The sequence below is a fragment of the Solanum verrucosum genome, unplaced genomic scaffold (assembly GCF_900185275.1).
Source record: "Solanum verrucosum unplaced genomic scaffold, falcon-dt-bn FXZP01000015.1, whole genome shotgun sequence".
Classification (NCBI taxonomy): domain Eukaryota; kingdom Viridiplantae; phylum Streptophyta; class Magnoliopsida; order Solanales; family Solanaceae; genus Solanum; species Solanum verrucosum.
This window is the reverse complement of record NW_026020070.1, coordinates 1,914,891-1,932,613: the sequence shown is the minus strand read 5'-3', so window position 1 is coordinate 1,932,613 and position 17,723 is coordinate 1,914,891. Positions and strand designations below refer to the sequence as shown.

The 17,723-nt window shown below is 36.5% G+C and overlaps 2 protein-coding genes across 2 annotated transcripts; one reads left to right on the top strand and one right to left on the bottom strand.

Moving 5' to 3' along the window:
* The first annotated feature begins 6,836 nt into the window (after nt 1–6,836).
* Nucleotides 6,837–17,324, top strand: LOC125823879 (uncharacterized). Its single transcript, XM_049503245.1, has 5 exons — nt 6,837–7,237; nt 7,502–7,605; nt 7,792–7,905; nt 16,987–17,070; nt 17,154–17,324. The coding sequence occupies exons 1-5, from the start codon at nt 6,985–6,987 to the stop codon at nt 17,208–17,210; spliced, it is 612 nt and encodes a 203-aa protein (XP_049359202.1). The 5' UTR covers nt 6,837–6,984; the 3' UTR covers nt 17,211–17,324.
* On the bottom strand, nt 14,243–14,487 carry LOC125823881 (60S ribosomal protein L37-3-like). The gene has a single exon (XM_049503247.1). It carries the CDS (start codon nt 14,480–14,482, stop codon nt 14,243–14,245), a length of 240 nt encoding a protein of 79 aa, XP_049359204.1. The 5' UTR covers nt 14,483–14,487.
* Nucleotides 17,325–17,723: the final 399 nt, after the last annotated feature.

Sequence of the window (17,723 nt, the reverse complement as noted above, 5' to 3'; positions counted from 1 at the left end):
AGGGTGTAATGAGATTTGGTAAGAAAGGGAAGCTTTGTCCCCGATATGTAGTCCCATATCAAATTTTGAGGCATACTGGTAAGGTTGCTTATGAACTTGAATTGGCATCAGTGCGTCTAGTTTTCCATGTCTCCATGTTGAATAAATGTGTTGGTGATCTGACATCTATAGTTCCCTTAGAAGATTTGGGAGTTAAGGAGAATCTTACATATAAGGAAGCACCGGTTGAGATCTTAGACCGGCAAGTCAAGAAGTTGAGAAATAAAGAAGTTGCTTTCGTGAAAGTGTTGTGGAGGAATCAGTTAGTTGAGGGTGCTACTTGGGAGGTCGAGGTCGATATGATGTCCCGTTATCCTCATTTCTTTCCTTCTACCCCTATTCTAGCTTGAGGTATTGAGTTCCTCATGGTTTACTCCTTTGGTGTCACATGTCTTAGATATTCCCATGATTTCCTCATTTAGGCATGTTCATGAAAAAGTTCAAGTTTTGAGAAAATGTGACAATTTGATTGATTTCTGCATGTTTATGTGCATTTGAGTATGAGTTGCATATAGACTTCATGATAAAATGTTTTGAACATGCTTTAGCTTGTAGTTGATGTTTCCTCCTCAGATATGTGCATTTATGTAATTGCATGCATGTTGGGCTGTTAGGTTTAAGTTACTACCCTCCTTATGATGTCTTGAATCTTATTCGAGGACGAATGATCCCATGGGGGAGATAATGTAACACCTCAAATTCAAAAAGACAGGAAAATTCAGTTTTTCAGAAATCAGGTGCTAGTTCTTAAGGTGCCATCCACGGACCGTAGGTGGTGTCCGTGGTTCGTCGGTTAATTATTTTCAAAATGTCAAGTTTTCTATACTTTTCAACGGTTCACCAGGATGGTCTGTCGTTCAATGTACGAGCCGTAAATAAGTTTCGTAGGTGAGTCCCAAACTTAGAGATTTTGAGGTCAAAAGTTGAGGACCATGGTTGGGACCCACATCCTGTCGGTTGGACCACAGCCCTTGGGTGAGTCCTGTCGTTGGAGGTCTAAAAACATTGACTTCTAAAACCAATCGACGGAGGGACAGGACGGTCCGTAGGTGGACCCACGGACCATAGGTCTCCACCATTGACTAGTTCGGCAGTTATTTTCTCAAGGGATATTCGGTCGTTTCCAAATTATTTTATCCTAATACTTTGTCGTTTTACCCTTCACCAAAACCCCCATATAAGTGTTTTTAACCCCAAAATTTCTTAATTGAAATCATTCTCTCAAATTTACAAAAGAAGAACAAATCTTCCTCTCAACTATTTCTCTCTCTAGAAAGCTTGAAGAAGAAGAGTTCAACCTAGGGTTTCAAGTCAAGTCTATTAATCCTCCATTGAAGTTAAGAAATTGGCATTGAGATATGATATTTTTCATCCATGGAGCCCTTTCCTCAATGGAGTTCCCAACTTCTCCAATTTTCAAACTTAGAAATCCCCAATTGAGTTAGGGTTTCTCTTTTATGTTATGGGTTCTCTTAATTATTGATTTAATTGATTGATCTATGATCTTTTGTGCATGAATTGATTTAATCACATGTTTTTATGATGATCCCCCATGAACCCATTTCAAGTTATGATTATATGATGTGGGTTTTGGATTATAAAAGAAGAGTTTATGAAATCAAGCATGTTCTTATGAAATTGATGTAAATGTTTTAAGGATGCTTTGATAGTGAATTATCAATGATGTTGTTGTTGTTGTGTATTTGAAAAGATTTTCTCATATACACAAGAAAGCATGATTGTGAAAGGTTTTCTCACATAATAAGGGTTCTTAGGGTTAAAATATCTTCTCACCTAAAATGAACCAATGTTAAGGAGCTATCCTAATGATTGAGGCAATAAGCGATTACCCATGTTCTCTAATTGAAAGAGAATAGGTGATTACCCATATCATATGATGTAAGGACAAGAGGCGATTACCCATGTTCCTTTCAGAACTAAGATGAATATGATTAAGAACTAATCTGTGGAAGTTAAACTTAGTACCGAGTGGACAAGTGGCGATTACCTGTGTCCCATAAACTATGTGCCAACATAGGATTGTCTCGATAGAGATTAGCTAGTGGATCCACATAAGCTAGAAGTTCATGGTCCTTACCTTGGCAAGTAGGACACCCATTTTCGGTGTGGGAGACACCAGATTCCATGTTGATACATCACATGGTCTTATATGTCGGTTAAGGCTACTTCCCACAAGCAAGCTATGATGAACTAAGGTTACTTCAAGAAGTAACTTACGGATGTTTTATGATGATGTTCAATTGCATTGATCATGTTTTACAACTTATGTTTTCTAACATCCAAGATTCATGTTTTAGCTTGATAAATGCATGTTCATGAAATTGCCCCTTTTTAGCATGACTTTATATGTTTTATGCATGGCTATCATACTTGGTACGTATTTGTACTAACACATACTCTTGCCTACATTTCCCCAAATGTAGGGTCTGACAGTCAGGTTCCCAGTTTCATGGCTAGAGTTCTTTGAGGAGATTTGAGCTTTGGTGAGTCTTCATGCTTCGAGGACCATACATTTAGTTTTTTCAGTCTTTTCTTATTTTCAGTTTTGGAACATGATGTACGGGCTACGCCTAGATTCATTCTATTGTGCTAGATGGCTTTGAGACGATGTTTAGACTTCCTCTTTATTGTGATAAACTTTTAGACTTGAAATGTTTATCTTTATCTCTTTGATATTCTATTTCTTGTATGATGAATGCTAAGTGGCTTGTATGGGTCTCTCGGGGTCACGTATGCCATGTTACGCCGAGAGGCTACCTTGGATCGTGACAGTTATGTGCATTTTGATGAGATTGCATTATGATTGGGTTGTTAGTTTCTCTCCTACTCTTTTCATGCTAGTTGAGTTCCATTCAAGGAAGAATGTTCCCAAGGGGGAGATATTGTAACACCTCAGATTCGAGAAAGTCTAGGAAGGGGTGTAACGGACTTGTCAAGATCCAAAATTGGACCATAGGACCATCCACGGAGCCCTAGACAGGCTGTGAAGGGGACTATGACCTGTTATGGTGCTCGTGACAAGAATGTAGAACCTACCCCAAGCAGTTCCCTCCCACGGACCCTTAGATGGGCTGTGAAGAGGGAGACGGGTTTTACAAGTAGTCGTGAAGGGGGTCAAGTAAGTAGGGCTTTTCCCCTAGCAAATGTTCAAGGGCCACGGGCGTCAAAACGGCCTGTGAAGCCCCACACAGACCGTGATGTCGTCCATGAAGGGTTTTCATCAGACTTAGAGTTGAGGGTCAACTTCAAATGATCATATATTTTAGCACAAAATGAATTAGGTGAGCCATGACCTATCAAATTAAAGATCTCTGAGTCCTCTTTCCAATGCCTCCGAGTTTGCCTAATTCCAAGCTAGGAGTAAAATGTTATGTCCAAAATAGTGAAGCCCTGTCGGGGCAGAAATTCTTCACGACCCGATAGTGCATGACAAGCCATTAAGGCCTCCTTGATGCCAATTCGGCAGTTTTTAAGTCAAGGATTGTAGGGTCTTTTCCTAATTGTTTTAACTCAATACTATGTTGTTTTTCCTTCTACCCAAACCCTATATAATGATTTTAAACCCCCAAATCACCCAAACTCAATTCATTCTCTTAAAATTCCTAAAGAAGATCAAGCTCCTCCTCTCAAATATTTCTCTCTCTCGAAGTTGAGCAAGAAAGCTAGGGTTTCAAGATCAAGCCTCATAATCCTCCATAACTTCCATGCTTTTGGCATCAAGGTATGATAGTTTTCATCCATGGAGCCCTTTTCTCCCTGGAGTTCCTAAATTCTCCAATTTTCAAGTTAGAAATCTCCAATTGAAGTTAGGGTTTTCTTCCATGTCATGGATTCCTTTCAATATTGATTTATTTGATTGATTTATGAACTTTTATGCATGAATTGAAGCAATTGCATGTTTTAAGTTGATTTCTCATTAACTCATGCATAACCCATGTTTTTTTTTTTATCATAAACAATGAAAGATGAATTTATGAAGATATGCATGTCCTTATGAGGAGATTGATGTAATGAAGTTGAGGATGCATTGACTTTGAAAACATGATGGAACTTATGAATTATTGAAAAGAATGCATCTTCATGAAAGTATGTTTATGACTCAAGAAAGCTTATACATGAGATTATATATATGTTCTATGAAGCTTTACTGCATGACATGAATGACATCTAGATTTGCCTTCAATGCTTTTCGGGCTATTTTCCTAAATTAGGTCTTGATTAGTATGGTATCTGGATATGCCATCAATGATTATAGGCCACGACTTTAATATTATTTCTATCAGTAGTAGGGCATTTCTAGCATAAAGTGATTGTCTATGGGCCTTAAAAGCTATTATGAAAAGATCATGGATGGTGAAAGGTTTTTTCACGCATCGTCTAAGGAGCTATCCTATGATAAGACAAGTGATGACTACACGTGTCTTATAAAGATAAGACAAGTTAAAATTAATAACTACTCCATGGGATTTATGCTTAGCACCGAGAGGATATTGAGATGGAAGCTCCACCGTGTTGAGGTCGGGTTTCTAGTAGCAATCTCCTTATCCCTTACCTATGTTCCCCCATAGGATGATTGTCTAGATAGACATTAGCTAGTGGATCCACTTTAGCTCAGAACCATGGTCCTACCTTGGCAAGTAGGGCAACCTTTTTTCGGTGTGGGAGACATCGGGGGTCCATGTTATAGCTCACATGGTCTTTATATCGGTTGAGGATATTTTCCACAATAATGAATCAAGGTTACCTTTAAAGTATCTCACATGTGTTCAAAGATAATTTTACTAGCATTGATCATGATTACGATTATGTTTTTGAACTTCTTATCTTATGTTTTAACTTAGTCTTCGGATATCATGAAAATGTCAATTTTAGCATAATTTCACATATTTTATGTATTGCTATCATACTTGGTACATGTTTGTACTAATGCCTACTCTTGCCTACATTTACCCAAATGTAGGGTCAGACATTTAGGGTTTACAGTTTTGTGGCTAGAGGTCATCGGAGAGATATCGAGTTGTGGTGAGTCCTTAAAATTTGAGGACCGAACTTTTAGAGATTTCAGTCATTTCTTACTTTCATATTTTGTACGTGATGCAAGGGTTACGTCCCGGTCACTCTTGATGTATTAGATGGCAAATGAGACAAATGTAGACTTCCTCTTTACTTTGATAAAACTCTTAGACTTTGAAATGTTTTCTTTTAATATCTTTTGAATTTCTTATATCTTGCCTATGCATGCTAAGTGGCTTGTGTATGACCTCTCGGGGTCCTATACGTCATGTTACACCTAGGGTGTACCTTGGATCGTGACACATCTCATAACCTTAAGTCTTAAAGTTCCTTTACTCATTAAATTCCTGATGTGCTCTGTCCATTCAAACCATGTTCTGACCTAGAACTGGACTTTGAGATGTCAAAAGATTTAAATCTAGCATGTAAGTAACTCCTTTCTTCACCCATGTACAGTTTGTGGTTTTAAAATCTGAGATAAGTGAAAGAAAGAAGATTGAAACTAACACAGAAGGTAATAGCTTGGTTTGAAGATGACAAATGAAAGTTTCTGACTGAAGAGTTTACTGGAAAAAGGGTGATCTATCCTCCTAAGAAGTAGGAAAGAGAGGATTTTTGGGAAAAGTGCCTGAGAGCATTTTTAAACCTTATAGCAACTTTGTTGGACGGTGAAAGGTTCCAGCTTATATATGGTGGACAATATTGAAAGAGAGGAATTTTAGCTGTTTTGAAAATAGGAGCAACTCTATCCAACAAATGAAGATGAATTGTATTTTGCTCTTTAGTTTTTGGTGTAGACAGTCTCACTCGGTAGAAACTGTGGAAATTCTAGATGTATTAAGCTCCCTATAGAAGACTAGAATAACTCCAGTTTCTTAAGAGTCTTTTGATGTAAATATGGTGCAAGTACAACAAATGTACTGAATGATCTTAATAGAAATACACAAAGTTATCGATTTAAAAAAAAGGCATGGGAAGAATGTTACAATATTATATGAAGACAATACTACTTATGACTCAACGCTAGAAGATATATGATTTTCTTCAAGAGAAATGTTACAATATTCTATGAAGACGATCTTACTTGCGTAGCTCTATTGAATAAAGAATATATTGGAGAAGACCAAATACAATACATTCGTCAAAGTTCTTTTTCAGATACGAGCTTTGACAAGATGTATACCAAATTGGAATGTGTCATCTTTGAGAAATAATGTGATGTTCTCATAACGGGGAGTAAAATACGCACACATTTTTCCTTAGCCAGGTCTTGTCCCATTGAATTATTCTAGCAAGGTCTTTATGAGACAACAAACAATACGTATTAAAAGTTATGTGCTCTTTTTCCTTCGCTAAAAATAATTTCCAACGAAATTTTTTCTAGTAAAATTTTAATGAGACACATTATCACTCAAGGCATGAACAATCAAGAGGTGTGTTATGAAACTAATTGTGCATATCCATCTTTCCAGAAATGAAGTCTCCACTCCTCACCAAAATGATATTAGCTCCCAAACCTCCATAATCTTTCCTCATAACTCTCACAAATAATGTTATGTTTATGACTAACCTTTTTGTATGGCTCTATGTAACACTATAAATAGAGGCCTGATAATTCATATGGTACAAACTTAAAAAATTGGGAAACAGTTGAAAAAAAAAAAAAAAGTCACTCATCTATTATCTCTCATTTATGGTGTATTTTATTTCTACTCTTTTTGCAAAGAAAACAAATAAATATTTGTGTAGTTGGGGCCAATAATAGACAAGCCCATATTTATTTTGTGAAGAGAGGCGGAGGTTTCGGGTGGAAGTTGCAGCCCAAGCAAAAGCTGGTGAGCTCGCAAGCTCCTGCATACAGCTCTGAAATACTTATCAAATAGTGTAGACTGTAGAGAAGGATTATCAAGAATGGCGTGCAGGAGCGTGTTCAGAACGGTATTCTTAAAGGAACCATGGTTATCTCTTCCAAGGAATCCCACCTCTTTTCCTGTACCATTGTTTTATAACCACAAATCTTCTTTATCCATTTTGCCTTGTCGCTGTAAATGTAAATCCCCAACTTATAGAAGAACTCAGCTTCTTAATTGCTCCAATAACGGGAACCCATCTACCTCTGAAGACGATCGTCCTCCTCAAGAAGTTGTCCTAAAGGCCATTTCAGGTCCTATAACCATTTCCAACCAAATATAATTTTGTTCAGTTTCTCTCTGGGTTTTCATTTTTACATCGAATTGTTAATTGCAAATGTAATATATATATATATATATATATATATATATAACACAACTTGCTAACGTGATGTATACCAATATGAAAAATGAAGATTATATAGTTGTTTGAAAGCTGTAGTTGTTTATTGCTAAATGATATAGAGGACTAGAAATTGGATATGTTGAGCTGAGCAACTATTTCACTACATGTACAGAAGTGTCCAAGACAGAAGGGAGAGTTGGACAAACTACCAACGTTGTTATTGGGGGCACGGTGCATGATGATTCAACTAATGAGTGGCTAGCTCTCGATAAGAAGGTGCAACCCAGTTTTTATTTGTCTGTAATTTCTCAAGTTCAGATAAAGTTTTAAAGATTAATGTCAAATGCGTCATATTTGTAGAGATGATTAATCACTCATATTAGATGATTCACAAGTAAGGGCTTGTTCCTATCATCTGTTTTTACTTTGAGGAGAAGCTGATAAATACTTTTATACTTAAAGGTGAATTCTTACCCAACTGAAAGAGGCTTTACAGCTATTGGTACTGGAGGTGATGATTTTGTGCATTCTATGATTGTTGCTGTAGAGTCGGTGATACAACAGCCCGTTCCCCAGGTAAGGGGAATTAGTTAATATACTCAACTCAGCGTACATCTATTTAAATTTATACGAATAGTTGGAGCACTAATTCAAGTATGAGGATTAAACTTGGATTTTTTTGGAGGATTACATGACTAGTTTGATTCTTCTATTACTAGTTAATTTGTGCTTTTTCTTTTTGGCCATACTTTGCTTATTCTCTTTTATTCTAGAGATGATAAACTATTGGCTGTGCTTGGCCTCTACATGATATTGAGTGGAAGTTGAATCAAGTCACCAAACAACTATAAGTGTGTGAATGGATAACAGCTTAGCTATGTTTTTGTCAAAGATAAAATTTTGTATGCTTATAACTTTATATGATGAGGAAATAGGACAGGTTCTGGGGTTGTTCTTGATATTGAGCTGTTCTATGCTGCTCAATTGCAGTTATCCTACAATGAAGTATTATATATTGTCCAAACTGTTTCAGCTGTTTGTAAGTTGATGGAGAATTGAGTTAAAAAACGTGATCTCCAAAGTCAAACAAATAGAAAATATATTTCTCTTCGACTTAGCTATCATATGAAAACATTGAGAAGTTTCTGAAAGAGTTTTTGCTTACACTGAAATATGACTACTCCTTGTATTACTGGAGATGTAAGTGAAGAAAGTTCTCTTCAAAGAATTACGCTGTATAGTATTAGCATCTATACTTCTGACATTCGAGTCAAGTTCTTCCTGTTATGATTGAAACTTAAACAACCACCCCTTGGCTCTTACTGAGCTTCTAAGCTTGCTGAAATTATTCTTCGGCTCAATTTAATCTCCACTACTGAATATTTTAAATGATGGAAATTATGAATGTCAATGTCAGAATTGCACTAAGTGTATTGCAGTAGATGAAAATCACGCTATGAGGTTACAATACAAAAAATTGAAGAACGAGAAGCGAAATAAACAACAATGAAATTGGGAGTTGTTGACTTTACTGACTAGTTCATGACGGCCCAGCAGCACCAGTTCAACATGAAATGTAAAGTGATCTTCTATCTTACCTGAAGGCGATTTTGAAGAGTCAAAGGGCCAGTAGAATTATTGTCCTAGTTAAGTTAGAGCGGTGTAAAAACTATCTTTGTCTTCAAATCAAAATTGTAGCCAATTGGTATCAGAGGCGGATCCAAGATTGAAGTTTATTGGATTAATTTTTTTTAAAAAAGAAAAGATTGAAGTTTTATGGGTTCAACATTTAAGGTTCTTAGCATTGAACCTGTTACATCTTTAAAGTTGTGGTTACAAATCTACTATTTGTTGCAAAAAAAAATTTGAGCAAGGTAACATTCGTCTGTATTGACTAAAACCAGTACATGGGTTGTACTGAAAACCATGATTACAACTTATCAACAAAACAAGATATCTGAATCTAAAATCTAAACAGAGCCAAGGATCTCAACTTTCTGTGTAATTTACATTAAAAAATTTATTCTTTGTGTTGAAAGTATTGAGTTCAAATGAACCCGATAATGGTATGCTACATCTGCCTCTGTGTGGTCTGATCTGTCCCCTCCTTTGGTATATAGAAAATGAAAGGGAGAGAGAAAAGTATTAATTGGTATAGTTGAGTCAGTGAGACACAAGAGTTGTGGGTGATTTTCAAGGGTCAGTGGAATTACTGTCTTGTTTTAAAGTCAAATTGGCATAAGAACCATCGTTGTCTTCACTTGAAAGTCATAGTTATGTGGTATGATTTGTCTCATCCTTAAGTATATAGAAGGAAAATGAGCAAGAAAAATTATTACTCCCTCCGGAAACAACCTCTCTACCTAACAAGATAGAGGTAAGGTCTGTGTACACTCTACCCTCCCCGGACTCTATTTGTGGGACTATATACTAGGTTTATTGTTGTTTAAGGTGTCAAATTTGACCTAGAAATGTGTAATCCTCCGAACTCGCCCAAACTCTTAGTGTTGGATCATACGTATTTTCTTAATGAGTCAATTGGGTTGTTATCTGAATTGACCCATATTTTAAACTGATCAGCTAATAAACCCGTGAAATTCTTCAGTTGCACTCTGTTAGTGTCAAAGTATTGTCTAAGGGCCAAAGTTTCAGAATTCAGTTATTGAGATATGCTTCTTCTAACTGCCTTATGATCTAAGTGTTGGTCGAAGTCCAACATCGACTAAGACTAAAAGCACCATCTTCACGCCACCTTCCACCCAGCTTCCCATCCTATGTCTCACCTTCCACAAGTATTGACCCAAGCAGATGTTGAGTAACTTTGACTCAGTGTTGCTTCAATATCAATAACTATTGGGTGGGTTGACTTATGACCTGCAATTTAACGTATCTCAATCCAACCCATTTTGGCCCAAACAGATTTTAGGCGAGTTAGGTCATGACCGTCCATTGACTCAACTGTTTTGACCTGCCCAAATTTGACCAACTCACCCATTTGACACCATAAGAAGAACCAAGCCAATTTCCCTCAAGGAGAAGGTGAAATGATCGGGAACTACTGATGATAGAAAGCTTCCAAGGTCAACAGTTAATGCCAGATAGGACAGTATGGAAGGAACATAGGATAAGGATGACCTATTCACTATGAAATCTTGATATGATTTTTTGTCTCAAAATGAACAAGAATAAGTATGCCCATAAAAATTGATATGGAGAAACAAAACACCTTACAAAGTAGAATTTTTTCATGGCTAGTATAGGAGAGACTTGCTTAACCCTGCACAATCTACAAAGAAGTATAACTATATGGAATACATGATAATGTGTTAAGAAGTTAAGATGCAAAACACTTGCTTATCCATCACAGAATCACAAACCATGATGCATGTTCTTAAATTTTCTTGAAGTTACTGGTGCATGCCAGAATCTCCTAAAGATCCACTGCATTGTTTTTTTTAAAAAAAAATCAAGTAAAAGGCTTCTTTGGCAATAAACAAGGTCAACTTGACCATTTACAAGTGGTATACCAAAAAGAGGAAAAACCTACAAAAAATGGTTCTCTCCAAAAGACACCCAATCCTCTATATATAGAGAAACTACATGGGTGCACCTAAAGTAAATAAGGGATTGGAGCCTACTCCTCAAATGAGAAAAGCTCATCTCCACCCCTTCAAAATCTCTCCAAATTTCTCTTTTTCCAAATGGCCCTCATTAAAGCAAGAGGAGTAACATTCGAGGTCTTGTGCTTTCTTCTCCTAGCTCCACTCTTACAGCTGAACATCAACTCCTTCACGGATCTTGGCATCACCAAAGAAACGCTGAACCATTTAAAAATATCCTCCCATCTAAAAATCCAAACGGACTTTAACTTATACAATGTTTGATTTCATTATTAATATAACCTTTGTATAGTCAATACAACATTTGGTTTTCGGTATTGAACTCACATAAGTTATGTGAAACTTAATATGGAAAATCAAATACCATATCAATAAGGATTTAGTGGAATAATAGAGACTTGACAAGTGTCCTTAGCCATTGTTTTGGTACCATTGATAAGTTTGGCTATGGATAGTGATAAAGGAGTGGATTGATATGAAAAAAATTATCTACCAGATATGTGATCTAAGGTACATGAATCAGAAATCGAGTGAACAAAAGATGAAGTGTGAGTGAAGCATGCTGAGTTATCAGTACGTACGAAGGAGATGGTTGAAGACTTATTAGCTACCTTGAGTTTTAGGAACTTACTTTAATTAGTACCAAAAAGTATAATGGTTTTATTTCTTGATGGCTAGCGATGCGGCATGGAAACCTAAGTATATCCTAGCATATGGCGTTGACCTGTCCATTTCTACTGCTGTGTGTGATACATTGGTTCTCTTCAAAATGAAATCCTCCTCCAAGAATCTAATTCTTCAAAGAAGTAAACATTAGACGAACTACGGTTTCTTGGTTTCCATTGTTGTTTAGGAGTCAAATTTGGAGATTTTAATTTCAATTCAGGATGTCATGAAACCCTTGCAGGGAATGTAATTTGCTTATGTGGTGTGATGATTGAGCAGACAGGGGCGAATGATATGGTTGATGGTGCTATATGGACACATTGGAGATAGACACGTGCCACTAAGCTGAAGAGATTAGAGATATTGGATGCTACATTCATCTCGTTGAGGCAAAGTTTTGATTTGGTTGGTTGATCAATTTCCTATTAGGATTGATACAGTTTTGGAGAAAGTGAATGAATCACTTTCCAATCTTGCAAGAAAACATTTCCGGTGACTAAGCATTTAGACTCTGATGTTTTCCCTTGTTGGCTCTGATATCAGGTGAAATAAGGAGATGCAGAATCTGTTATTATTCTTAATTTTAAAACTCAATACAAAGTGTCTTCTTTATGGAGGACTTGGGAGTTGTTCGTCTGTTTTTTTTTCCTGATAACTGACAATTCCCTCCAGTGGTGCATGGTTCAAAATTCGGTAGATAATAGGTTTGGCCCTACCCTTCTCTACTTAAATATCGGGCTTTTGTCCATGGCAGGGTTGGAACCCCTACATGTGCCTAACCCACAGTCCCACACATCACGCACTGTGCTCTTTCCATTAGACCAAAGCTGTAAGAGTGTTGTTTGTCCATTTTAATTAGTTACTTTATTTACAAGGACTGTATTGTTCCAAAGTAATCTCCTAATTAACATACTAGATATTCTACACTACTCCCTTGAACAAATATAGATATTCTTGACAGTAGGCAAGGATCTAGTTCAGCTAGTGTCAAAATTGTATACAGTTAAATTGGCATAAAGGTTTCCTGAAGAGAGATCAATCTTTTAGGTGCCACCACCTGCTCTTTCTCTAGAGTATTCCTTGTGGAAGATCTCACAAATCTCAAGCATCTCATCCTTTTATCTTCAACTTCAGTTTCCCTTGGAACTCAAGTGACAAATTTCATTTCAGGAATGAACTGAGACCAGATATTGCAAGTCAGTTCTTTGTACAAGTTACTCTCATATCTGATTTCTTTTAGTCGAGATCATCCCATTGATGTTACACTGAGATGTTGTAATAGTCCGACTTTTTTGTTTCATAAGTCAAGATCATTTCATTGATATTGCTTGCACCTGGATGTTGTAAACAATAATTTGCGAAGTGATTCAGCGGAGTCGACCACCATTCTCTGTGAAGTCATTCCAATCATTCTATGAAGCTTATTATTATGTCTCACACAACTGACACTGGTTGTATGGAGCTTTTTATTTCAGGACATGTGGCTTTTGTGGGTCCCAATCCCAAACAAACAAACTCCCATTTTCTCTTATATCTCATTTTCGCCTTTTCCTTTATCTCTTTTTTACTTCCCAGACTTTGCTTGTTTTCACACTCCCAGTACCTTTCTTCTCGGACCTTTCTTTTTTGTCACACCTTCCTCTCTAACATCAATAACTCGGTGAGTTCAACCATAAAACTCTAAAGAAACTCACAAAGTAATGAATGAGAAACCTAAGAAGAAAAGGAGAATCACAGTATATTGCAGCAAAGTGTAAGAATTTGAAGAATCCAAAATAAAAAGAAAAAAAAACTTGGGTAAATCTGTAGGTTATATGCACCCAAGGGTGTGGCCTAGTGGTCAATGAAGTGGGTTTAAAACCATGAGGTCTCATGTTAAAATCCCAGCAGAGACAACACTAGGTGATTTCTTTCTATCTGTCTTAGCCTTGGTGGACTGGTACCTTCTGGTGGGAGGAGATCGATATCCCGTGGAATTAGTCGAGGTGCGTGAAAGCTGGCCTGGACACCACGGTTATCAAAAAAAAAACTGAGGTAAATCTGGAAGTTACTATTACATATTTGACAAAAAAAGGTGAATTTTGTTCTATTTTTGTTTCATCTTATGCTGGTTTCAATGATAGTTGCTAAAATTCGTTTTAGTAAAAACAATATAAGGCAACTCAAAGGGCATGAATATAATACTTAGTGGAAAGAGAAAAATGGAACATTCTAAATAGGGAAAAGGGTCATATTTGCCCTTGTACTCTTAGAAAAGGGATATATTCACCCTTCGTTATACTTTCTGGTTATATTTCCCCCTACCATCCAACTTTGGGTTCATATTTACCCTTTCAACTGTTAAGTTCCACATCACCCCTTTCATTATCCTACGTGGCACCTACATGGATATAATCTTCTCTAATTTAATTATTACACCTCACCCCCAATATTGTAACCACTTTACATAGAAATTGATTTTAAAAAGCATATGGTGATGCAAATTTGTACACAATACAATAATTATCTCCATTAGCTCTAAGTCTCTAACACTCGAAATATCAAAATTAAGCTACCACTAATAGCCTCTCAAGTATCTGTCTCAAAGGCCTCAAGCCGAAACTGCTTCCTTCTTTCTTGGAGCTGCTTCAGTACCTTCTGAAATTGGTCTTGAACTTGTGAGGGACGTTACGAATCATGCAGCCAATTGCAGTTATCTTTCTGCGAATTGCCTTCACACTCCAGTTGTATGTCCTTTTACGGGCAGCAGGGTAAGCACAAGCAGAGCAACGGCTCTTTTGGAGATGGAAACTCCATCTTCCACACCTCACACATAGTGTGTGGATCTTGTTCCTCCTCTTACCAAAGCTTCCTATTCCCTTCCCCATTACGCTGCAGTGCAGAAACCCTAGCAACCTCCTTTTGGGCGTTCTCAACTCGGGTTTATAATATTGGGGTGAGGTATAATAATTACATTAGAGAAAGATTATATCCATGTAGGTGCCATATAGAAGCGACGTAGGACAATAAAAGGGGTGATGTGGAACTTAACAGCTAAAAGGGTAAATATGAACCCAAAGTTGGATGGTAGGGGTAAATATAACCAAAAAGTATAATGAAGGGTAAATATAACCCTTTTCTAAGAGTACAAAGGAAAATATGACCCTTTTCTATTCTAAATAAATCCCTTAACAAGACTTTGCCATGAGATCTTTTTCTAGTTCTACTCATTTCACTTTTGGCATCTGGTAATTAAGAAATCATTGAAATATGCCAGAAAGAATATCAAACCCATTTTCTTGTAAGATTCTTGACAGTTGCATGAAGCTAAATAAGTTTCATCCATGATTTAATAATATTAAGTTAAATAATCAAAAAATAATGGAGATGAAAGATACAACAAAAAACTATGCCCTTTCAAGTATAAGAGGAGTTTGAGGGAAAAAGAACTTGGGTGTGTGAGGAGGAGGGACTGAACGTGGGAGTGGAAATAGTTGAAAGAGAAGGTTTGAAAAATAAATAGACGTATAAGAGAGGTGTTTGTTTGTGAGGTGTGATCGGGACCTACAAAAACACTTATCAACCATAAAAGATCCTCACAAAACAATGCCAGTTTTGTGAGGTATATCATGAAATTTCTCTCATCCTATACATAATGGTATTCTTTCTAGAAGTTAGTCATTAATCTTATGATCCCTCCATTCCCGTTTATGTGACCCTATTTCCTTTTAAGTTTGTTTTAAAAAGAATGATCCTTTTCTAAATCTGAAAACTACTAACTTGAACTTTCCATTTTACCCCTAAAGTTTTAGTCACACAAATGTGATGACATGCTTAAGACCATAAGTTTCTAATGTGATGGCCACACAAATATTATGAAATGTTAAAAGATGTTCCTTTCTTCTTAAACGTCATGCTTAGTCAAATAGAGTCACATAACATGAAACGGAGGGAGTTATAGGTTTTGAGCTCCTAGAAAGTATTTCTTGTATGACAACAAAAAATGAAAATGGAAGAGGTGAACTAATGTTGTAATCTAATTACACAAGGTATTTTTATTTTTTTTGGAAACTGGTAATGTGTATTCATCAGCATTCAGGGCTATGCTGGCCACCTCTAATAATTTACTAATTACACAAGGTATTTGTGTTGCAAAAAGTTGACAAGAGTAGATAATTATGGCCATATGTATGGAACTATATTAGTTTTTTAAAAAAAAGATTCACATGTCACAAAAAATGATCAGAGCTATATACAGGCATATTATTAGTTAATGCATTGGTTTTCATGACCCCATAGCGTTGGTTCAATGGTAAAGATACTATAGCATGGGATGTGGGGTCGATGCACATTGCGAATTCGAAACCTGCTTTGAATGAAGTGTGATATTTAAGTGGAGAAGAGTAGAGGAGCGAATCCAATATCCACCGAGTTCCAAAGTTGCAAACAATGATTTCTCGGTTATAAAAAAGCATTGGTTGTCATGTCATTGTCTCGTGTCCTACATCTTTGGGAAAATCTGTCTTCTTATGTTTGTATCTATGCTAGAAATGTGCATGCTTAATGTACAAAATAAGACCTTCTAGAGGGAAATGTCTTTGTTTTCTCAGCACAACTGATCGAAAAGTGGACTATGATCAGACTACATACAGTAAGGGGTCATTTGGTTGCTTGTTAGAATTATGCAGTTATTAATAATGTAGAGATTAGTTACCTAAAGTTTAGTTATTCATGTATTACAATCCATGTATTAGTTATTCCAATCTTCTACCCCACATAAACTAATATATAAATTTAGTCATAACTTATACATGTTTTATTTATGCAGGTTTGTAAAATGATAATCAAACACAGTTCTTGATTGCTGAATTTTATAAAAAGCAACTAAGAAACTACCAAACGTGATATTAATTATGTGAGTTTTAATACATGATTAACTTTCTTTCAAACCAGCAACTAAATAACCCCTAAGTAATTTACGGGCCAGAATACCTTAAGTTGGTGTCCCAACCTGCTAGTCAGAGGCTTTGAGCCTCTTTCCTTTTCTGCAACCATTAGTGCATGTGGAGGATTTGAGGACAAGGCAAGAAATTTTAAGCCATAAGCGCTTGTATCATGAAAACCAGGTATCAACCCAAAGACTAAAAGGGGCAAGCACAAAATTCCCTTCTTTTTTTTTACTATTCGGTGTGTATGTTGGTTCTTCCCTATTGATTATCTTTTAACTTTTTTAATGGTACAGACATGCTTCTATGGGGACGTAATTAACAATACACTCTGTGTGTGTGTGTGTGAGAGAGAGAAAGAGAATTTGAACTGAATCGAACCTTAATCTGTGTGTTAAGGCGAACTAGATTGAGCCATATCTTAAGGTATTTCTGCTTCTATTCAGGGCCAGGTGAAGCAGAAGCTATCTTCAGGTGGAAAATACGTATCAGTAAATATCGGACCCATTCAAGTTGTTTCCAGTGAGCAGGTAATATCCTTTGGTTTTTGCACCTTAAATTTGTCAATCCACTGTGCCATGATCCATTGTATGACATGATTGCCCTCGTCCAGGTTCAAGCTGTATACGAGGCCATGAAGAGAGATGTTAGGATGAAATACTTTCTGTAAACTACTTTCGTCACTACCTTTGTATATAATGGCAATACCTAAGAGAGTATGTCATTTTGTACTTTAGTTTAACCTTGTTTTCCTAATATATATACGTATATTCATTGAACTAAACATTCTTACATGATTTTTGGGAATACGTGGAGGGTTATTTATGTATTTTTCCTTTAATGCGAGTAAGAGGCCTTTAATGTGCTATTGGATGACACATCGGTAGCATACACCTCACCAGGCTTGAACTCCAGAGAGGTACCTAGGTGTTGGACGTGCACTTTGCATTGATATGGCGCGGGTAGATGTCCCTTTTGAATCACTGGGAAGTAGTCTTAGTAATACCAATTACCAACCTTTGCTATGTCTTTATAGATGCACTTTGTTTTGATTGTTTCTTCACTACTTTTTAACGTTTGCCATTTTTGGTTAATAAAAATTCTTTTCAAGGTGCTACATAATTGTGAAGTTTAGTTGATCCATCTAATCTGTCATGTCCATTTATTACAAGACAATCAAAAA